Genomic DNA, 23,263 nt, shown 5'->3' with positions numbered 1-23,263 from the left:
GTTACTTTACTGATTACTTATTTTCAAAAGTAATTAATTACTTAGTTACTTTTTAAAAACACGATTTACAACCTGAAGAGGTGATAAAGCATAGATCTTTCAGCCCAATTCTACTTTTTCTACATAATCCATCATACAAAATGTAATCAAATGGAGAGGTACCTTTTGATAAAAAACTTGTTTTATCAGTTTTAATCTTTTAACTTTATGCATCAAGCAAAATTTTAATTATATGCAACATTCTCTGACTTGAATAAATTAGTTTAACATTTAAACCTATTTTCTGCACATTCCAGCACATAAAATAAAATATTTTTTGTGTTTACACTCACTCTTTCAAATAGATGCAAGTAAAACACAGCAGAAAATAAATAAAGTCAAAGACTCAGCGGTCCTGTTGCTCTATTTTCACCTGTAAAGCAGAACTGCGGTAGGCGGAGGTTTACCCTGGTGCAGGTGTGCCACGGTCAGTTGAAGAATCCGCGAGTTTCTCTGTGAGTTTCCCATTACGTCATTGCGCACTCGGTGCTTGCTTGGAAGGGGTTTTTTCGCTGTAAAAAGAAGTTTTCTTCCCACGCACGATGGACACTAATGTTTTTGTCACTTTTTATGGAATCAAACTCAAAGTAAGGTCAATACTTCCACGCTTTAAACGCTGCACGCTCATACTCTCTCCCACAATCGATATATGATCCATTGTTGATCTGCACACAGCTGTTGTCACTAACGACGCACTCGCTTACATCACTGTCGTGAGACATTCTCGCAAAAATCACGGTTTTAGTAACGCAGCGTTTCTACGGGAAAGTAACGGTAATCTAATTACCGTTTTTGCAATAGTAATCCCTTACTTTACTCATTATTTGAAAAAGTAATCAGATTACAGTAACGCGTTACTGCCCATCTCTGGTCTTAAGTGCTTGAGTTGAAGGGAGCTGCATTTTTTAAGCTTCTCCAAGCAGGCTCACCTCTCATCTAAAAAGTCTCTCCAGTTCTAAAAGCCCACAGTCACATTGATAATCATTGACCCACCCTGTCACTCACATTTAAGTCCACCAGCTCTAAGGCACTCTCGAGAGGCGTTTCAACCCACACTCATGTAACCTAAAGGACTCCAATTAGAGGTGAAACATCTTAAAGGCGTGGGCAATTAATTTTCCTAAGGGGCCACATGAGAAACTGGGACTGTTGTGGAGTGCCACCCACATCACTCGTGGTCCTTCAAATGCCATGAGTCTATTTTCAAGCGTGTGAAGACAACAAACATGTTTTAACTGATATTAGATGTGATAATCAATTAGCTACAGTTGAAAGTCAAATGAAAGTAGGGTCTTTTTACAAAACCATGTGAAAAATCCTGTTTAACCACAAGATCAGAGACTTCTGCAATAAAATAAGTGACAGCAGAGGTTGCTTTTACTCAAAATTTCTAAATCAGATTAAATCTTCAGTCTTCAATTCCAGCTTCTGTTTTTTGAGTTTTACATCTTACTGACACAATTTTGTAAATAGAAAAGTAGAAATAAGAAGAACGGTGCAGAAAATAGCAAACAGAAAAATAGAATGACACCTGCTCTATGTTGAATTACCTAACCCACAACCACAAATTCTAATTAGGCACAGTCAAAGGCTTTAATCTGTTTACAAAACATGCAAACATCTCAAAAAAGCACATTTTCAGGATATTTATACATAAAGGTTAATCTTCACAAGAAAAAAAAGCTGCATGATATAGTGTTGACAGACCCTGGAACTGACAAATTTTCACATTTCCCCATTTTAGTGAAACTAACATTAAAAGCTGCTCATACATGACTTCATGCTACACCAGTCCAGTGATAGGTTCTACTTTACACCTCAGAAGAAAAAAAAACCCAATACACCGATTTCATCAGTGACGAATGAATCGTGTTGACATTGAAATGGAATTTAACTAAATCGAGTGTTCTCTTTTACATGCAACAAGAAAAAGTAGCACTTCAGCCTGCAGAAACACTGAAATATCATCTGACCATCTTGTAGTCAGACTCATCACACCTGTACAGAAAGCTAAATGTGATAAAGAATCTGAGTGATTCACGTGACAATATTAAACAGTAAATCTCAGCAACAAACGTGTAAGGTGTAACAAATCTCCACATCAACAGACAGGACAGTTTATGTACAATATAAATAATGCATCTATGAAACCCTTTCAGTCATCATTCCTTTTCCAATATGATATTCAGCATTTGTGTGATGCAGTTATTGGGTAACATTTGAAACTGCTGCCATTTTTGGTTCAGTCCGTGTATACATTTAGTGCACAGGTTTACCGAAAGAAAAAAAAAAAGTAGCCAGTGTACAAACTATGTGTAAGGTCCTTCGTCATCATTACAGTGAGCCTCAAGTGACTATGATAGCTTAAATCTCTGGAATCTCAAATATAAACTGAGATCAAAATGATGATTGTCAGTAGATCAAGAGCTACAGTATGTAGCTCTAAATCACACAGTCTATCGCACATGTTTATCAATGCAGGTGAAACAGTTTGAACATTTTTCTACCTGGAAAAAATGGGAATTATTTGAGAACGGGAAATGTGATACATATACAGATGACAGAGACATAAAGAATTTACAAAAATCATAATTAGTTAAGAATTTTGTTTTTAACAAATATGAAATGCAGGTGTTTTATTAATATTAACAGTGCTCTCTGTTTACAAAGATCCATACAATCATCCTGCCTTCCTTCTCAACATAATTTCTCTGCCTTCTCAAATTTTTACTAAGTCAATCCTTCATGTTGATAAAATATATATGTTTTAATAAAACAGGGTTTCCTTTAACATGCCTCCCCTTTCAAAAGCTGTTTCGGATATTTTAGCTATCTGTTGAACCACTGCCCTTATTCTTATTGCGGCTGAGAGGGAAAGTGGACTTGCTCTGTGGCTGGGTCATTTTGCTGGCGAGGTAGACAAAGGGTTCAATGAGTGTACGTCGGTCCACTACAGACACCTCCCACAGACGCACCTTCTCATTCTTCGCCCAATTCTGGGCCACGTTCAAGTCAACTCTCCTCTCTTCCTGCTTGTCCAGTTTATTACCCAGCACAACAATGGTTACCTATAGATCAGATTATCAAGTTAGTTCCACATTAGTCACTGTACAACTCTTCACATTGTGCTTCATGACAGCTGCTGTGGCTTCAGATACAGCAGATTGTCTGGTGAAAATTAAATATGACTGGGAGGAAACAATATTCAAATTAATAATTTAGAAATATCATCCCAGGACATAGGGCAGATGAATCAATATCTGGCATCTCTGGCTTGCTTGCTTCTTTAATATCCCAGAGACCTGTATCAGACCCAAAAAGCTCTCGAACTGCTGTGTCATGAATTTATAAAGGCTTGTCATCCCTCTTTAAGTGCACATTAATGAAACATGACCCCCAAAGCAAGGCTACAACAATGACTAAAGCCTGACAACTAATGTTACAATATTAAATAACAATGCATTCTGCATACTGGTGCAGAATATTCTGCAGCTTTATGTATTCTATATTGTACTGTTTTTATCCATCCATTTTCTTTCCCTTATCCAATTTAGGGGACAGCCTGGACAGGCCCTCAGTTTAACGCAAGGCAAATAGAGAGATAAACAACCAGTCACACTCACATTTACACATAATGGCAATTTAGAATCACCAATTAACCTAACTCATGCATGTCTTTGGACTGTGGGAAACTAGACAACCCAGAAAGAACCCAAGCAAAGATGGGCAGACAGTCACACAGAAAGGCTGGTGGATTAAAATCTAAGACCTCCTTACTGTGAAGCAACCGTGCTAATCACTACACCACCTATACTAAACCTTTTTATGTATATCTATTTATTAAAAAATAGTGATATATTAGATATCACATATATTAGATGAGCCACACTTTGAGCAGAATATTTATGAGGTTTTTAATAAACATAACTTCTTCTATTCTGAAATTACTAGAACAGAACAAGTAACTGTGAGGTGTACCAATCAAAACCCATGCCCTCACTATACACATTAATTGTATTTACTGCTTACCTCTTTCTTGTCTCTGTGGCGATCAATGTCTTTCTTAAGGGCCTCCATTCGTTTAAAGGACTCTTTACTATCAATGCTGTAGACTAGTACGAAGCCATCAGCAAAAGTGTAGTAATGTCGGGGAAACTCCATCCCATCCCGGAGTCCACGGGTGTCATAGAAGCGCACCTGCTCTCGTGTGCCACGGTCAGTTTCTATGGAGCCAATATAGATATCCTCAAGGGTCTCCATTGGCTCTGAACCTACCAAGAAATAAACAAAGGTGGACACAAATGATGTGATATGCTGCACAAATATTAAGATGACAACATGCGAGTCTTAGATGTTATAAACTTTTAATACAACTGTTATATACTGTTAACTCACCAAGCGTTGAGTTAATTCATTTAAACTTTATATAGCACCAAATCAATTTTGCTACGTTTTAATCACGATTTCAGTTACGATTACATACTGTCACATTAGTTATAAATAACTAATGGACGACAGAGAGAATACTCACTCAATAACATCAACACTACTGCAAGTCGACAACAAATTATATTATGCTTTGCTGCGATCACTCGGGGATAAACCACATTGACCATACATCATTTGACTCATTGAGGTAATATATGATAATGTAGGGAAGCGACATACCTGCAACATGATTGGCATACAGTAGTTGTTCTAACACAGCCGTTTTTCCTACTGCGGCTTGACCACAAACCACCACTTTACAGCTTTTACCCATGACGGTTTCTCACTCTCCAGTCCGAAAATCTGTTTAGGACAGAAGAAACAAAAAACAAAAACTACCCAATTGATCAAAGCCATTACTTAGAAACAATGCAAAACACAACAACACAGTACGCCTTATTTGGTTTCCTTTGTAGATAAACTGTGCTACTATGCACACTAGCTAACTTACAAGTTAGAAGAGCCCACTGGCAAAAAAACACCCCTTTTATCTGACATAGTTATTTTAAGTTTTTGCGTCGCAAACGATAGCTAATTTGGAGACGTTTGTACAGAAAATAGCTTAGCATTAGCTTCGGGAAGACACAAAACCACTATATCACAAAACCAGCCATTAATGTTGCCTGTATATGACAAATGCTAGTAAAAACGTGTCTTCAAAAATACACACGCTGATACTTCTGGTTATTTTGCCGACATTTATTTGCTAATTGTCATAATTTCGCTTGAGAAAACGCTTACCTTCCCAAATGTGCTACTTCCTGTTTATGTTGTACGTAACGACTGCAGTATGTAGCCCCGCCTTTCTCATTGACGGCAAAATGGCGACGGAGAGCTGTGATGCTGTGAACATGGACCCTGACATGGAACTGCTCAGCGATGAAGAATTAGAAAGGTGGTGGAAATTACAGCTATGTTGTCAGCGAATGAAAAACGCGTATATCAAAGTCTTTTATTGATATGTGTGCTCAAAAGCCCCCGTCGTGTTAATTTTCTTGTCGCAACATGAGAGCTTACCAGCGCGCTACCGCTAACAGTTTAGCTAAATTTGGCCCTGGAAAGCATCTAGCTCGGTTGCCTTCCACTTTAGCTAGCCCTTGTGTTGGATTTCTGGGTTTCGTTCACAGTAACGTATGTAAGTTGGTGGTTAATCGTTAAGTGTGAAAGTTGATCGGAGTTAAGAGTTTTGCTTTCACATCCCAGAGATGACCAAAGCTGGCTAATTACTTAATGGCACCATTCAGTTAATGAGTGTTCGTGATGTGAAGTATGACAGGCCTCCAAAAAAAGTAACGGCAGTAGCCCTTCAGGATGGTGTCATATGTTCCTGGCTCAGTCTCATTGCTGCGTGTTGGCTGGGAATACGTGCACTCTGTCCTGCTAGTTTGACTTGTTCTATGTTTAGCTAACTCAGTCCAGCAAACTGTCAAATGCACATTGTGTCATTCTTTCTTTACTCGAAAACATGAATATGAAAAAAAGTAATTACCTACCTCTAGTCAAGAAACAATTCAGCAAGTCTACCTCTACTTATCTTACCACCTGTCATGTGTTTTTCTCTTCTCACTTGTTTTAGATTTGCCTGCAAGCTTTATTTGATTTCTTTCTTTTTGCCCATTTCTACACAGGGAAGCAGAGAGCTTCAAAGAACAAGGCAATGCTTTTTATGTCAAGAAGGATTATGCAGAAGCATTCAATTATTACACCAAGGCCATTGGTAATTCTTTCTAAACAATTTCAGTATATATTTCTGTGGATAGAAGCTATGCTAATTTCTCATGTGGACGAGAATTTTAACATTTGCATCCAACATGTCCCTGGTAGAATATTAATAAAATTTTCTTAATTTAACATAACAGATATGTGCCCAAAGAATGCAAGTTACTATGGAAATCGGGCAGCGACACTAATGATGTTGTGCCGGTATAGAGACGCTCTAGAGGATTGCCAGCAAGCAGTACGACTAGACAACACCTTCATCAAGGTGGGTTGAAGAATTAAAGAAATTCCATTCATATATAGATATATATATATATATATATAGATAGATATATAGATATATAGATAGTAGTGAGGATTTTCCTTTGTAAATATTTCTAACAAGCAATGGCTTTAGAGCAATACAGATTTTCACATAGACTTTAAAAGCTTTTGTTTATTGCAGATCTTGTATAAGTCACCAGTGGTCTATATCTGTAGTATTACAAGGCCAATAAACACATAAGCTCCAGCACTGTTGTTGGTTGTAGTCTAGTAATATATTACATAACAGATAAATATTTTAGAGGCAGTCATATGTTTTTAATGATGTTGGTCATTACAGGGTATTATCACTTTAGGCTGTGAACTGTAAATCTTTTACTTACAGGGCCATCTGCGAGAGGGCAAGTGCCACCTGTTGCTTGGGAATGCTATGGCTGCCAGCCGCTGTTTCCAGAGAGTTCTAGAGCTGGAGTCAGACAACAGCCAGGCCCAGCAGGAGGTGAGTTGGCCTCAGTTGCAGAGAGCATGACCTAACAACTTGGACATGATTATCCACTATTAAATTGGCTTTGGCCAAGCCAGTGAAAATAAAGAGCAAAAAAAGGTTTGAATGGAAATCCAGTAGTAGTAGTTCACAATCACTTGTACTTATTCTGACCTGGATTTAATAAGCATGGCACTCAAGAGACTAGCAGTTTCTGAGAAGCACTGAAGTTCTTCCTCATGGTTACTGAATATCATAAATTCCTTTGGCAGGTGAAGAATGCAGAATCTATCCTTGAATATGAGAGAATGGCAGAGATTGGATTTGAGAAGAGAGATTTCAGGATGGTAAGCTACTCATTAGATACAGTTTTAGTTGTTTTTTTGTTTTGTGTGTGTGTGTTTTATTTGTGAGGTGTGTTATTTGTGAGGTGTATTATGTCATAAATACCTGCCAAGTCAAGCATCACGTACTGCAGGTATCTGCTTGTGTTTAGGTTGTCTTTTGCATGGACCGTGCCTTGGATTCTGCCTCCGCTTGTCACAAGTTCAAGATACTAAAAGCAGAGTGTTTAGCCCTGCTGGGGCGATACCCCGAGGCTCAGTCTGTAGCCAGGTAAGAATGCACACTTGAAAAGATTTATTTATTTTTTGACATTATTGTCAAAGGGATATAATGGGGGAAAAGTCACTGAGGTATGTAGTTGCCCTAACATGAAGTACAACAAAACAGTATGCCTTTCTCAGACAGGGCCACTGAAATGTGCAAGCAGTGATTTCCATGCAGGTTGAAGAACTGTCAGGATGAAAAATCACAGCTGGTCAGGGCACGGATCCTTAAATTTAATCACTCCAGTTTGCCTTGAACATGAAGATTCCTTGTTGTGTTTATATGTAGTGCTTACTATATGTTCTGAATAGTGGGAACAGCGATTGTCATGATTTGACTCTTCTGATCTTTACTAGGTTGTCTGCAATACATTAAACAGTTGAGTTTTCAGAAATGAACTTCTCCTTTGAAGATGGTGTAACAGTACATTTTTTAATGTGATTTACTCTTTTTAATTGCACTTTGCCTGTAATTATCTGTTTGTATCCAGTGATATTCTTCGAATGGACTCCACTAACGCGGACGCTCTGTACGTGCGTGGTCTTTGTCTGTACTATGAGGACTGCATTGATAAGGCTGTGCAGTTCTTTGTCCAGGCCCTGCGTATGGCTCCTGACCACGACAAGGCTCGGCTTGCGTGCAGAGTGAGTAACTCAGTAGCTAACAGCTAACACAAATTTAGCAGGGGGAAAAAAAATCTCCTTCACCAGTCTGCTTGAGGTTTCAGTTAGCTCAGAGGAGCTTTTAAAGCTGCTGTATGAATTTTCTACCCAGAATGCCAAAGCGCTAAAAGCCAAGAAGGAGGAAGGAAACAAGGCATTCAAGGAGGGAAACTATGAGGCAGCATGTGAGCTGTACTCTGAGGCGCTAACAATAGACCCTAATAACATCAAGACAAATGCCAAGCTGTACTGTAATAGAGCTACAGTCGGATCAAAGGTAAGACATAACATTAGTTTCATTAAAATATGTCAATTGTAGGCATACAGACACCACAGGTCACTACCTTTTCCTGTCTCTTTGCCTCACATGTTCACATTTTCTTTTTCTTTGAAAGCTCAAGAAACTAGAACAGGCCATTGAAGACTGCACGAAGGCCATCAAACTGGATGAGACCTACATCAAGGCCTATTTAAGGAGAGCACAGTGGTATGCCGAAGATTTTACTTTGTTGTTAGTAGACAGACCAACTTGTATGTCATTTGGTTTCTTTAAGCAGAAGCTTCACTTTTTTACCGACACTTTTGTATTTTATAGTTCAAATTGAGTAATGAATTGACTGAAAGACTTGTGCTTGGTGTCCTGCAGCTACATGGACACGGAGCAGTACGAAGAGGCAGTGCGGGACTATGAAAAGGTTTACCAGACAGAGAAGACAAAAGGTGGGGGCAGAGCAGATATTACCACCTCACAGTGCTCCTTTTCCACATATTGGCACCTTTGGACTAGTATTAAGTTGCCACTTTAGAGACATTACATAACTGTTTTTAATGCAATGCTTACTAATCTACATGCTGTGTGTTTTTGACTTTATTACCTAGAACACAAGCAACTCCTGAAGAATTCCCAGCTGGAACTGAAGAAAAGCAAACGGAAAGATTACTACAAAATCCTCGGGGTGGATAAGAACGCAACAGAAGAGGAGATCAAGAAAGCTTACCGCAAACGGGCACTTTTACATCACCCAGGTGCTTGATTTCTACGTAAAAAGAGAACTAAACATCACATCAATGAAGAGTCCTGAATTGTAGGGGGAAGTTTTTCTGCAGCAAATATGGCCATATAATTTCCAGTGAAAAGATATTTTAAAACATTATTTTAGGGAACTGTTTTTTTTTTTTTAATCTTATCTTTATTCAGACATTTGAAATGAAAATCAGTTTAGATAATCCTTCAAAATAACTGCCTAAATAAGTGACATGGGTGATTTTTGGTATGGCAGCTGAGCTGTGAGATTTGCTTCTAGAAGGACTTTGATTTAAATTACCAAATATAATACTGCTTTCATTTTTCCCCCTCCCTTTAGACCGTCACAGTGGAGCTAGTGCTGAGGTACAGAAGGAAGAGGAAAAGAAGTTTAAGGAAGTGGGCGAAGCTTTCAGCGTGCTTTCTGACGCAAAGAAAAAGTCTCGCTACGACACCGGACAGGATCTAGAGGATGACGGCATGAACATGGGAGGTGAGCATATGGGCCGACTTCAGTGTGTGAGGTCTCAAGGATGATCAGATTGAAATGATACGAGAAAATTCAGCTTCTTGTGTTTTCTTTCTTTCCAGATTTTGATGCCAACAACATTTTCAAGGCATTCTTTGGAGGTCCAGGGGGTTTTAGTTTCGAAGGTAACATATGTTCTGTTTGAAAGTAAAAATCTGTCCCTCTGCCAGCCATTTGGAAGGAGTCCCACAATCTGAGAATATCCTAAATGCGCTAATGGTTTTGTTTTTTTTATTATTTTCAGCATCTGGACCTGGAAATTTCTTCTTCCAGTTTGGTTAATTGGAAGAGTCGACTACCTAAACAGTTACTACATCAGGACTTTCCAACAATGTCAACCCCACAACCCATCATCTGTATTTAATAACTGACTGATTTGCAAGTCAGTTTCCTGTATATGCCATTGACTGAATGAATGCAACCCAATGCAGCAAATGCCCGTCTAGCAAAGGACACCAAGTTGGCTCAAACTGAGTTGGTAGTTTTACTGGTTTTGGATTTAGTTTTCTTCCTTCCAGAATTAAACAAACTTGAAAGTCGGTAATGGCTAACAACACTGGTCCAAATAGTCTGGATTTTTCAAATAGGAAAGATTGCACAGCTATTATATTAGAGCTTTTAGGGATCCATGCAGGAAGTGCCATCCTGGGGAAAACTCTCGAGCAAGCTATTATCCTGCTCATCTCAACTTACTGCTGAGGGGGGGTATTCTCTGCATGACAGTTAATAACTTGCTCAGTGATTTGTGATGGAAATCACTGAGCAAGCTGCACCATCCCCGTTTTTTTTTTTTTTGTTTTTTTTTGACGAATCTGTCACACAGACAGTTGGCTGCTACGAATTCGCACTGAAAACTGCCTCCTTGTCATAAGCCTTTGGGAGCACTCAATCTTCTTTTTTAAGTTGACAACAGCTGGAGTCTAGACCTACGCATGTAATTCAGCCGAAGCACACTAGAAAGGCGGCAGAGGAGACGGCCGTGCTGGTTTTGTTGTCAGCAAAGTCTCCGTCCCTTCTGTTGTTTCACATTTGATGTTGCCATTCACAGATTGCTGCATTGTACATTTTACTGGAATGTAAAGTGTTGATTTGTGATAATAGTTGAGTTTCTTTTTTTCCATTTTTTTATCGTCATAATGTATATTTATTGTAAATTTGCTGTCTGATATAAACGTCAGCGTAAGATGAAGATGCTCTTCTCCTAAGATTGAAAGAGGCACCCACCATGAACACTACGTTGGGAAAAAAAATAACCAAAAAACCTCAGGAAGATGATTGGTTTGCTAGATCTGCATGGCATTTTAAGCTCAAATCGATTACAGTATACAGTAGAGGTTATTTGACATTGAAGCTGTCTAATTTTATTCAATGCAAGGTGGAGGCATCGAGCAAAAGTGACAACTTTATTGCTCCACATAAAGTGAAATCTGTTTGCTGTTGTCCAAAATGTTCAGGTGCTGTGTGATGATTGAAACGTAGGAATGTTTAATCATTTCCCCATTAGTCCATTGGTGCACTTGAGTATGAAGAGTGTCCTCATTTTGCTCTGATTGTTTTTGCTCTTTATGGTGAGAGTGAGACCATCCACTCTTTTCCCTGGAAAAGTACCAGCCATGACAATAAAGTTGGCCTCCTCTGGGTTTCCCCTAGATTGATATCTTTCTTTTGTTTGGAATCATTAGTTTAGAAGTATTGCATAAAGATACCGTGTGGTTTTACAGATTGCTGTGGGAGTGAGTCCTGCAATCTGGTATCATGCCAAAAAAGTGATGTCCTGTATTTGCCAGAAAAGAATGATGTATCTCGTGAATAGAGCTGCAAACAGTTATTGGGGAAAGTGACTTTTATATGTCTTATTTGTTCTAGTAAAATTTCACGGACATTAAAAATGTCTTTTTCAAAAGAGATCTGACCAAGAGGGCAGCAGAAATTAAAACTTTAAAAATATTTTAAGTTGCCAAAAAAGAACTGGAGTGAGTAAAATGTGAACCATAGAGTGGGGAAAATATCACAGTCATAAAGAGGCTTCTAAAATAGGTTTATATCTTTGTTTTGTTTCGGAATTTTAAGAAAAAAGTAGCGTGGAGGTTGGTGTACTGCAGGAGATGAGCAGCAGAGGGCGCTGCTTCCTCGCGATTCGTTTGTTGGTGTTGCTAGGATACCAGCTAAACGTGGATCGATGCGTTGGGCTAAAGTTTATACGAGTTAAACTGGCTTCAAGTTGACGGAAAGAAAGTTTAAAAGTGGCCAAAAATGGCAAACATCGACGCAGACCTCGAAGACCAGCAATCTAAGGGCGTATTCGCAACTTTAATGGCCGATGGGAAATGGATGTACCAGGCAGGAGAGTATAAAAAAGCTATAGACAGCTTCACAGAGGTAAGTGTTAAGTGTCGTCGTTACCTTTTCTCTGATTTTTTTTAAGCACTCTAGAAATGGCTCACTTCTTTTCTTTGTTTAGGCACTGGCTTTAAAGCCTAGTGACAAGCAGTGCTTTGTTGCTCGGTCCAGATGTTACCTGAAGATGGGAGGGTTTGACAACGCTTTGAGAGATGCAGAAGCTTCACTTAAAAGAGACAACTCGTTTTTTGAGGTAAATGTTTTTCTGCTGTCATGATAGAAAATGAGTAAAATGTATCTTTATATCCCCGCTAAAGGTTCAGTGCCTATTGTATACATTTGTTTTGAATCACCATTTTAGGGTTTGTACCTGAAGGCAGAAGCTTTATACTACATGGGAGAATTTGAATTTGCCCTGGTGTTTTACCACAGAGGCCATAAACTACGTCCACAAATGCAGGAGTTCAGATTGGGTATCCAGAAAGCACAGGAGGCCATAGAAAACTCTGTTGGCAGTAAGTGTCTTGTTAATAGTGTTGCAATCATCTCACATCTCCTTACCTAAAATATGAGCCGCTTGTTCTTTGCCATCTTTTAGGTCCTTCCAATGTGAAATTGGAGATTAAAGGAGACCTGTCATTTCTCAACATAGGTGGTGAGGTGAGTCTTTGGTGCATATATCTTCAGTAAATAATAATAATAAAAACAACCCCACTGAGGTAAGTCACAATTATCACAGTACAACACAAACTCAGTTAAACTTAAGGGACATCATCTTACCAGCTGGGATGCTTAGACCAATGTGAATCGTGCTTTGGTGCATTGGAGAGGTAAGACCAAGGAAACCTCCAAAAGTCTTTGCAGCTGGTAACTAGGATGAAACTAGATGTGTATCTAGGATGGCACATCTATTCAATGTGCCATTGCAATGACGTTTTCTTTGTCTCCCAACACAGTTATCAGAGTGTGGAGCAGTTTGGTCAGAGCAGCATGAATGATTAGCCTGCTGGAGTCTTTTTGTAGGGCTGTGGCAGTGCTCCTCCTGTTCCTCCTTGCACCAAGGAAAAAAAATACTGGTGCAGCTCTCTTTAACAGCCTTTCTCCTGATACAAGTTCCCTTAATTTTTATTTGAGCAATGTATTTAACATGCAGGCTTAGAGGCAGAGCTGTTCTAATGGTACAAGGGAAATAACAATAAAAATGACAGTATTTGTCATTTAGCCAGGATTCGTTGCAGGAAGGCACTACAGCTCGCTGTATATCAAAACTGCTAGACAATAGAAAGATTTCTTCCCTCTTGCTATGAATCCAATGAACAGTTGTCTTGATGCATGCTTAATCATCCAGGTAGGTAAATCCATGTCTGAAGAAGTCACTTGGATGAACAATGAAACATTTCTCCCACTGAAAGAGACTGAAAATGTTACATAAACAGTTAAATCCATGCACACTCAAATCCTATCACCACCTGTATGTATTCTGTAGAACAAGGCTGAGTCATTGCTTCAATTATGTGTCTTGTCTCAATCCCCCCAAAACCCCTGCAGTTTTCTGTATGCAATGTTTAGCCTGACCTGTCTTCTGATGCACAGTGTTATGTTATGTTTCTGAACTGTTAAGAGGGCCAAACCAATTGCAGCTATCCAGAATCTCACAAAGGAGAAAAATCAGAAGACTGAGAAAACCCCAAAGAGTGAAAAGACAACCAAACAACTTCTGGGCGAGTTTTATAGTGACAAGAAATATCTAGAAAATCTGATGAAAGATGAAGGTAATTTGCTATTTGTTCAAATTTACACACACTGTATGTTTCTATGTATCTAACTGTCACCTAGCATATACTGTTCAAAATGTTTACTTAAAAAAAACAACTATATCTGTTTCATTCTTGTTGAATAATATTAATAGCTGTTATGTAATGATTTGCAGACTTGATAGAAGGTACAACAAAGAGTGGGGAGAAGGTGAAGGACATCATTCAGAGATGTCTGTCTTACCTTGACACTTGCACTGAATTTTGGCACCAGGAGAAGCCTACTTCTGCACAAGAAATGAGGCAGAAGTTCATGCAAGAGAAATGTACAAAGCGCCGTAATAGCGCACTCTCTTCTGGATTTCTGCTGAAAAGCCTGGATGAAATTGACAGAGGCAAGATAGCATTCTGGATAAACATAGACCTTGATTCTCTCTTTTACTTTCAGTTTAAAAATTCTCACTGTCCTCTTTGTCATCCCAGAGTTTATGTCCGGAAATGCAGAAGGCACTCTGAAGAAGGCAGAAGAAGTCATGAAGATGGTGCAGAGGTGGTCTGAGAAAGAGGTTCCTAATAAAAAAGAGGTTTTGGGCACCTTGCACAGTTGCATTGGCAATGCTTTAGTTGACCTGGGAAACATGGACAAAGCATTGGAGCATCATCAGAAAGACCTGGAGTTGGCCAAACAGTGGTGAGAAGAAAGGCAGAATAGGAGTAAAACTACATATTTGGACGAGAGATTAAATCCACCACACAAACTTCTTCATAGACCAGAACCAGTTCTATAGAACATATTACTATTGACCGTCAGCAGCTTCACTGGCTTCTTGTAAAGTATTGCATTCATTTTAAGATTTAGCTTCTTACTTTCAAGTCTCTCCATAATCTCGCACAACCTTATCTCTCTGGTCTTCTGCACATTGCTACTCCTTGCTATACCTTGAGATCCTCCTCCTCTTTTTCTTTCATTATACCACCTACTCGTCTGACTACCATGGATTTTAGAGCTTTCAGCCGAGTGGACCTCTCATCTTTAGAAATCTCTCCTGTAGCACACTCACAATATTGATTTTCTTCCTATTATTAAAACCAGCATTAAAATACATCCTTTTAAGCTCGCTTATTCTCTTTGATTCTGTAGTATTGAATTTTAATTCTACAATTTTTCCACTTTTTATACATACAGTTATGTGTCCCTGAGTGTCTTGAAAGGTTCCTATAAATATTTTTTAATCACTATTATTATTATTATTATTATTAAACATTAAGAAATCTTTTTTTTTTTTTACCTACAGCAAGCTCCCAGGAGCACTGTCCAGAGCTCTGGACAACATTGGCCGAGTCTATGTTCGAAATGAAGAGTTTGCAGAGGCCATTCAAGTGTAAGTAAATAATCAAATAATACCTGCACTTGAATTCATCCAAAAACTATGTTTATTTCTGACACATTTATTTAATCCTTTTTATTCCATTTTGTTTATAAGCTGGGAAAAGAAGCTTCCGCTGGTTTGCAGTGATTTGGAGAAGACATGGTTGTTACATGAGATCGGTTTGTGTTACCTGAAGCTCGATCACCACGAAGAAGCTCGAGATTATGGCGTCCGTTCAGTAGCTGCTGCTGATGGAATCGCCGATAAGAAGTGGCAGTTGAATGCCAATGTTTTGGTTGCACAGTCAGAATGTAATTGGTTATTTATTTATGATGCATCACTTTATATTAACAAAACAGAGACACGCAACTTTAATACTTTACTTCTTAAACCACAGTGTGTTTGAATCAGTCATACTGTTGCACAGTTCTTTAACCTGATCCCAGTTTACTCTTTTATATCAGTGAAGCTTGGAAACTATGAATCTTGTGTCACCCACTTTGAAAGAGCTTTGTCCTATGCCAAACTTCTAGAAGATGATTCTGCCATGGATGCTATTGAGAAGGTTCGTGCTTCTTTGTTGTATACATTCTTTTGTTTTCCTTTTTACGTACGTTTTTTCAGTCCTGACATTTCTCATTTGTTTTCAGGCCCTTCATGAAGCAAAGCAACACCTAACACAATGAGGAACCCCTTCAGTCAGAATGGTTGAGGAAAAGAAGAAGAGACTCATTTGTGTGTGTGTGTGTGTGTGTGTGTGTGTGTGTGTGTGTGTGTGTGTGTGTGTGTGTGTGTGTGTGTGTGTGTGTGTGTGTGTGTGTGTGTGTGTGTGTGTGTGTGTGTGTGTGTGCGCGCTCATTTACACACCTATATGGAACACAGCAATAAAGCAGTAACTTAATCAAATGAGAAGATCATATTCAGAGTTGTAAAATATATCCGTTTTATGAACAGTGATTCGTTGTGGAATAAAAGTGTTTATGGGAGATGCTTAAAACTTGAATTTCGGATGTTCAGAAGAACAATGCATACCGACATTTTCTGTAGCATTTTTACTAAAGCTATAATTCTTAAAGCTTATGCAGAATTATAGTAGTTCTGAAAAACTCTTCTTTTTTTTTTTTTTAAATGAATATATTCAGGTACAGTCATGATGTAATTGCTGAGCCCATATTTTTGTTCTGTGCAAGTTCCATGACAAACTGAAATGTTATCTGGAAAATGTGTCACTTGATATACAAAGTTCTGTTTACTGATATAAATACTGAAACCTGGCAACCATTAAGTCCCATTAATCAGTATTACCTTAGAGCTTCCATATATAGAGATTAACTTATTATAGAGAACTTCCTTATTTCACCTTCCTAGTACCCCTATTACAAGGCGTGCACTGTGTGATTTGCAAACAGATGACTGCTTCTTGCAAATTTCCCATTGATAGAAACACAGCCTGCTTACAGTTCATAGTTTCTTCACAGAACCTTTATTTTACTGAAGTTTTAATAAGATGTTTTTCCATTAAAGAGAAGTTGTGTTACTGTCACGTACCCAAGTGTTTATGCAAACTTTTTTTTTACTGAAACACAATTGTTGTGATATGAGTGACAGTGTGTGTAGTGCCCTTTGAATTTTAACCACATAAAATGTTTGCATAATATTACCTGTATATGCAAACTAAGATATACTAGAAACCTGTTTGCCTTTTTAAAATTTGGATATCTGTTTTTTTTCCTCTCTTGACTCTGTGACTCTTGTGTGACTTTTGTTTGGTAGTGGTTGTGACAACGGAAAATTACTTCCCTTTCTTTTACTTATACTGTTGTTGATATCTGTATAATTTAATTTAGTCTGAGGGTAGGTTAAAAGGAGGATATGTTTTATAAACACCTTTATTCGTGATTAGGACAAAAGTATTTGTGCCTGAAAACATAATACTTTGCAAAGTGAGATTCAGCCTTACTGTCAACTTTGCATTGTGTACAGGTTTAAACAATGGCTTTTCCACTGACCCAATGTGAACAAAATATACGTAAAATGGAACAGAGAGCTGTAACAATATGGATAAGAAACTACAAATGAGGTATCAAATATAAATAGGAATTACAAGAGATATATTAAAGCCTATATAACTGCTATAGATTAAAATATGTCTACAAGGTTCTAATTGTCATTAATATTTTAACTGCCATTCATTTTATAAAATGGGGAGTATAACTAATTAAACAGCAGATGCTCTATTATGTTAATATCAGCATCTATTAATACTATTTTGTCTGTAGTTTTAGTTCCATTCACGAGCTTCTCCTGAAATCAATGCAAATACACTGGAAAAAAGAAAAATAACCGATAAAATAAAGATTAGATTAAAGGTACAGCTTCCACAAAAGACTTCCGGTCTATAGGGGCGTGTCCTTGACCACGCCCAGATGCGCGTTCCCGGGATTTACTTTTTTTTTTTTTTCCGCCTTCCACCCCTTGAAGAGTGGGGCGGGTACCCGTCTGTGCTCAGGATTGCGTTGTCATTGTATTCAGAGAGAAACGCGTGGTCAGCGGCAGCCACGACCAGCTCCACAGCAGCGACATAACTGGTAAGCGGACGTTTTAGCGAACAAAACTCTTTTGAACTGCTTGCTTCAACGCTTTTGTTTTCCCGAGCTACCTTAAAAATAAATTGGCCCAGTAACACGCGTCGACTTGTTTACACCCTGCGTGTTAAAGTTGTCGAGTCGTGGCGTTGCGCCTGCTGATGGTCCAGCTAATTTCTACTGACTGCCAGATTAAATTGGTTTTGTCTGGGCTGCTAACGGTAGGTGCACGCCACTCCCCGCCTAGCCACAATGTGCTGATAGTAAAATGCAGGCTAATCGCCAAACTCCCATCGATTTCCTTTGTTTAAAACGGTATTTAAGGTCCTCTGGAGGCTATCTCATAGATTTGGTTAAAAGAAATAGTTAGCGTGGTGTCTTTAATGTAATTCAAACTTTATTTAATCAACAAAATGAGAATTATCGTCATTTACTGATTATTGTGTATGAGATAAAGACGAACCCATTTTTTTTTCTGTTCTTGTTGCCCCTCTTTGTGTCTCTGGTTTCGATTGCTGTGCATTTAGGGTTGGGTTTTTTTTTTTTTTTTTTTTTTTTTTTTCTCTAAACTGGAAAACACCGGGATTAACGACGGCCAGCTTGGCTTTGTTGCCACATTGTTTCGTGAGAGCTTCCCCCTTCTCCCCAATGACACGTCGTAGTTTCACCCTATCTGTTAAATCCAGCGTTTAGCAACGCTTTAATATTTGGTCAGAGCTTGCCATACGGTTACACTATGAAGTAACTACACTTCCGCGATGCCCCATTTTCTTTATTGCCCTTTGTCTTGTTTTTTGCTGGCAAGCTGTGGCGCATATGCAAGGTTTTAATACAGTGCTTTCCCTCAATTTACCAGTGAACTGGAGATTTTTGTGGTTTTACCAGATGAATAGGAATTCACGTAAAAGGGGGAGGAGAAGAAGACGGCATTCTTCTTTCACTTCTTCTATGTGCACAAAGCTGCAAAACCCCCTCCGTCTCCAAAAATGAACATTAAAGCTCAAGTTATTTGCATGCCAGAATTTTCTTTTTTTCTCCCCACCTTCTGCAGATGTAAAATAGTGTGTGTGTTACTGATTTAGGGGAGAGGAGTATAATACAGCCTCTGCAAATTTTCAATATTGTGTAACTTCCCCTTAAGACATTCTGATTGCAATTCTTGCAGCACTGTTTAAATTGATGACCATCAAAAGACTTCAGAAGTGACAGTTATGGGGGGGAAAAAAGACTAGGAGTTCCTTTTTCAAATATGTTTGCTGCACATTTGCATCGTCAGTTGTAGTTAAAGTGGGGTGTTTTTGTTTTTTGTTTGTTTTAACTGGAATTGATTATTTTTCTGTCTGATACACTTCTGGAAATCCCAAAATGTAACCTGGTCTTAAATTTTTAAGTTAGGCTAATGTGCTAGATCTGTTTTAAAAGTGATAAATGAATTTAATATCCTTAGTGAGCCTTTCCTTTCCTGAATTCAGTAAATTGATAAAACGATTTGTCTTCTGATTGTATGTTTAAGGTACATGGTGGTGTTTAAAGTTGGACTTTGAACCAGAAATGGATACTGAGAAGAGTGGTGAGGTTTTAGGTGCGTCAGAGACTCCACAGCAAGCGGAGACTGCAGTGGAAAAAGCAGCTGTGGAGACGCCAGTGGAATCCACAGAGCTTGAGAAGTCACCAGCTGCTGAGGAAGCAACTGGGAAGATGGCAGTACATGGTCAGGAAAGCGAGGTCGTGAAAGAAATGGAGGCGCTGAGTGTGACAGACAAGGTGGCGATGCCCACAGAAAAAGCTGATGCAGACTCGGTGCCTGGCGCAGCAGCGTCACAGCAACCAGAAGAGTCATCTGAAAAGAAAATCTCTGAACAGCAGCCAGAGAACAACCCAGAATCTTTGGCTTTGCAAACGCCCCTGGCAGAGAGCGCCCCTGAACCAGCGCCAGAGAAAGCGGCCGAATCTGTTCCAGAAATAAAAGTGCAAACATTACCTGACTCGGCCATGACACAGCAGCCAGTAGATACACAGCCACCGGGCCCAAAAGAGAAGGAACAAGCTGAGTCTGTGGGAGAACTGCAAAAAGCAATGGATACTGAGGCTGAAGGTGACTCCGGAGCTAAGCCTAAGGAGAAGGAAGAAGCCAAACCAGAAGAGACTGTTGTGGTGTCTGACACTTCTTCAGAAAAGCCAGCAGAAGCTGAAATGCTAAAGACTGAGGCTTCAGCAGAAGTTGGAAATGTGAGCCCTGAGTCGGAGCCTCAAAAAGAAGAGGATATCGTCCCAGCTTCTGGCTCTCTGTCTTTTGCCTTTTTAGAACAGGAGCAGACCAAAGATGCCCTCCGAATCTCTCGTACCCTTGTTGTCCTTAGAGGCCTTCCAGGGAGCGGTAAAACCTTTTTGGCACGTGCCATAGCCGACACCTACAAAGACCACTGCACCGTCATTAGTGCTGATGACCATGGTGTTAAACCTGAAAAACCAGAATCTAATGCAGAGGGCTACAAAGCACTGGATGAAGCTGTAGTTGCTCGTTGCACAGACGGAAACTCTTCCTCTGTGCTGATAGTGGTAGACGACACCAACCACACCCAGGATCGCCTGGCCCGTCTAGGAGAGATTGCCGAGGAGAACAATCTTGTTGCTATCTTCTTGGAGCCAAAAACTGAATGGAACAGAGATCTTGGACAGCTGATCAAGAAGACCAAGCGTGGCCTAGAGGAAGCCCATCTGGCAGCCATGAAAGGACCACTTGAAGAAGTGTCCCTTCCTCTTTACTTTGGCTGGTTCCTTCTGTCCTCTATCCAGGACAAGATTAAATGCACGTCAATGGACTTCCTGAAAACACTGGACACCTTGGAGGCCTTCAAGAAACATTTGATTGACTGTGAGTGTCTAATTTTTATTACCAAGTAACTGAACTCTCTTAATTAGGGGTGAAAACTTATTTCTTTCTTTTCCTTTTTTGTCATAAACAGTTTCAGGAAAAGCTGAGGAGGTGGACCTTGAGCAGTACTTTCAACCAACAGGAATTCTCCATTGCACTACGAAATTCTGTAACTATGGAAAAGCTGAGGGTGCCAAAGAATATGCAGAGAAACAGGCAAGAAACAATTCAATTTTCCCAGAAATGAAAGCATTATTCATTTACTTGTAATTGCTGAACTAACATTGAATACTAACCATAATTTCATTTAATTTGATCTCTTTTTGTATTTCCTCTTCTCTAGGCTGTAAAAGATTCCTATGGTTCCATCTTCGATCTGTCACTTGGTGCCCTCTTTGTAACCCCTCGCACATTTGGTGCCAGAGTGTCTCTCACTGAGGAACAGCTTCAGTTGTGGCCAGCTGATGCTGATGCTGAAAAGCAGGTGGAGTCGGTCCCCGCAGCTGCCTCACTGCCTCTGGGAAGCCGCGCCCATGTCACTCTGGGCTGCGCAGAGGGTGTCGAGCCCGTTCAGACGGGCATCGATCTGCTGGAAATCTTGACCCTGCAGCAGGAAGGCCAGCAGGGGGAGCAAGTTGAAGAGATGGAGCTCGGCACGCTGACCTATTACGGTACGGGAAAGTGGCTGCTCAACCTCAGAGAGCCAATTAGTGCACCAGCCTGCTTCTCCAGCTTCTACGGGTGCAAGGAACCTGAGCCGACCAAAAAAGACCACGAGAAGAAAAAGAAGCCAAAGTGTATGATCTTGTAAATGGCAAACATGGGATGTGTGAGCTAGGATGACTGGAATTAAACTTGGGCTTCTTCTGTGCAAAGTTTGTGTGTTAGTTTGGGGTTTCACTTATAGCCATCCTAAATCCACAAGTTGTGTGCCTTTTTTACCATTGATTTGCACCACAACCCAAGATGCCTTCAATCCCATTAGGCTTGTTAACACGGTTCAGTATTTTCTTTTACAGATCAGTGCCAGAGGTTGCAGTACCTGGCTGTTTGAGGTCTTGTTAGCTGCAGTTTTACATAGTCTGCCCTCCTTCAGCTCCACTTATCACTTCTTTCTAGATCTCCTGTCTACATCAGTGTTTCTCACTATACTCAGCTGTGATAAACTAGGTACTTTCATTGCATGCTATGACGTATTTACACATTACTGACCTGCTAAGAGTAGCTCTGCCACTTTAACAGAATTTGTCTTTCCTTTGACGTAGTAGTGTCATTTCTGTGTGTTTGCGCAGCCTAGGAAGTAATAGTGACAATAACATATGGGCCAAAGTTGCGTATTTGAATAAGTGTATTAGATTGAATGTCATTTTTAGAGAACCTTCCTAGTAAGAATCTTTGCACTGTGCATAGTTTGAGAGGGAGAATGCTGATGGCATTTTGTTTCTGCAGCTTGCACTTAGTACTTATCAAATGCTGTGAATCAAAGTCCATGTGTTGCAATTTTCTTTTTTTTGTACTGCGCAATACTCATTCATTCTCTACAAAAAGCACTTCATGCATTGAATTACAATTTGTATCCTGTGATGGAACCTTCTGAAGGGCAAGTCCTACTTTGTGTCGCTCTTATGAATCACTATTTTTGCACTTGTTTTGTACACTTAATAAAAAGAACATGCTTTGCTCCAGTAATCTGTCTAGTTACTCTGGTTCCATGCATGCAAACTGAAAAAGTCATTATCTCCAGATGGTCGTTTTCTCACAGTGCTTGTAGTTGAGCACTCCAGCAGAGGGTGCTGTTGGCTGCCCCATGCTGCCATTACACTTTGTTTTTGTTTGTGGTAAAGTGTTGCCTGCAAACCATTAATAGCTTGTCATTTAACGTTCAAGAACTAGCTTTAATACTTTGCAAATACTGCAAGAAGATATGAAACATTGCAATCACAGGTTGGCTTGCAATACTTGTCTGAACATCGGTGTACCTTGCACAAGAATCTGGCACAGTATACATGTTTCAAACTTCTTCATAGACATGATGGCTGCCAAAAGTATTTCACGTGATGAAGCAAGTGCTCAGATGTAATCTGCATTTATAAGCTGACATGGTTAACATGTTCTAATATAGTGTGATATTTCATCTATCCTTCTATTACCCCATTAGTTTAAAAAAAAAAAAAATCCTTTAGTTGTGCATACTGTTACAATACAAATACTACTTCTGGTTCCACCTCTACCCCCCCCCAGGCTGTATTGATTTTTTTTTTTTTCCTTTTTTCCCATGCCGCTATCTAAAGTGCGCTTACCCTTCACTGCACCTTTTGAGCTAAAAATAACTGACCATGGATGGGTAAACTCGGCCATAACCCGGTGCTCTATATGTCATAAAGTTGACCTCTTAGTTCATTTTCTGTGCAAGACTGGATGTGCTGGTTGTGTGTTGGATCAAGTGACTTCCTCATTGGCTCAGGGTAGATAAAGAACAATGACAACCAATCAACGTCAGGGGTGCACGATCGCACTGTTT

The 23,263-nt window shown here is 39.5% G+C and overlaps 4 protein-coding genes across 7 annotated transcripts; 3 read left to right on the top strand and 1 right to left on the bottom strand.

Moving 5' to 3' along the window:
- Nucleotides 1–1,618: 1,618 nt before the first annotated feature.
- Nucleotides 1,619–5,400, bottom strand: nkiras2 (NFKB inhibitor interacting Ras-like 2). Of its 2 annotated transcripts, none has more exons than XM_026164367.2 (4): nt 5,269–5,400; nt 4,708–4,830; nt 4,069–4,310; nt 1,619–3,107 (listed from the first exon to the last, which is right to left on the bottom strand). In XM_026164367.2, the coding sequence occupies exons 2-4, from the start codon at nt 4,799–4,801 to the stop codon at nt 2,865–2,867; spliced, it is 579 nt and encodes a 192-aa protein (XP_026020152.1). In that variant the 5' UTR covers nt 4,802–4,830; nt 5,269–5,400; the 3' UTR covers nt 1,619–2,864. The 2 variants fall into 2 exon arrangements, with proteins under 2 accessions (XP_026020152.1, XP_026020153.1); XM_026164368.2 differs by having other exon boundaries at nt 4,708–4,862; nt 5,269–5,357.
- On the top strand, nt 5,285–11,467 carry dnajc7 (DnaJ (Hsp40) homolog, subfamily C, member 7). The gene is made up of 14 exons (XM_026164364.2): nt 5,285–5,422; nt 6,156–6,244; nt 6,387–6,511; nt 6,896–7,009; nt 7,267–7,341; nt 7,491–7,609; nt 8,094–8,247; nt 8,378–8,542; nt 8,661–8,752; nt 8,912–8,985; nt 9,145–9,291; nt 9,630–9,782; nt 9,881–9,943; nt 10,063–11,467. The coding sequence occupies exons 1-14, from the start codon at nt 5,295–5,297 to the stop codon at nt 10,098–10,100; spliced, it is 1,536 nt and encodes a 511-aa protein (XP_026020149.2). The 5' UTR covers nt 5,285–5,294; the 3' UTR covers nt 10,101–11,467.
- Nucleotides 11,468–11,993: 526 nt separating this feature from the next.
- On the top strand, nt 11,994–17,023 carry odad4 (outer dynein arm docking complex subunit 4). Of its 2 annotated transcripts, none has more exons than XM_026164365.2 (11): nt 11,994–12,197; nt 12,280–12,411; nt 12,520–12,673; nt 12,757–12,818; nt 13,780–13,930; nt 14,089–14,307; nt 14,396–14,603; nt 15,208–15,294; nt 15,397–15,593; nt 15,747–15,847; nt 15,933–17,023. In XM_026164365.2, exons 1-11 carry the CDS (start codon nt 12,072–12,074, stop codon nt 15,966–15,968), a joined length of 1,473 nt encoding a protein of 490 aa, XP_026020150.1. In that variant the 5' UTR covers nt 11,994–12,071; the 3' UTR covers nt 15,969–17,023. The 2 variants fall into 2 exon arrangements, with proteins under 2 accessions (XP_026020150.1, XP_026020151.1); XM_026164366.2 differs by having other exon boundaries at nt 12,040–12,197; nt 12,591–12,673.
- A 698-nt stretch (nt 17,024–17,721) lies between these two features.
- On the top strand, nt 17,722–22,431 carry cnp (2'',3''-cyclic nucleotide 3'' phosphodiesterase). 2 transcript variants are annotated; one of them, XM_026164363.2, is made up of 4 exons: nt 17,722–17,870; nt 19,381–20,742; nt 20,834–20,958; nt 21,086–22,431. In XM_026164363.2, the coding sequence occupies exons 2-4, from the start codon at nt 19,419–19,421 to the stop codon at nt 21,551–21,553; spliced, it is 1,917 nt and encodes a 638-aa protein (XP_026020148.2). In that variant the 5' UTR covers nt 17,722–17,870; nt 19,381–19,418; the 3' UTR covers nt 21,554–22,431. The 2 variants fall into 2 exon arrangements, with proteins under 2 accessions (XP_026020148.2, XP_080156299.1); XM_080300173.1 differs by having other exon boundaries at nt 17,852–18,088.
- Nucleotides 22,432–23,263: the final 832 nt, after the last annotated feature.

Source organism: Astatotilapia calliptera, chromosome 4, assembly GCF_964374335.1.
Source record: "Astatotilapia calliptera chromosome 4, fAstCal68.1, whole genome shotgun sequence".
Classification (NCBI taxonomy): Eukaryota; Metazoa; Chordata; class Actinopteri; order Cichliformes; family Cichlidae; genus Astatotilapia; species Astatotilapia calliptera.
Note: the sequence above shows the minus strand (reverse complement) of the source record. Positions and strands in the feature narration are given on the sequence as shown.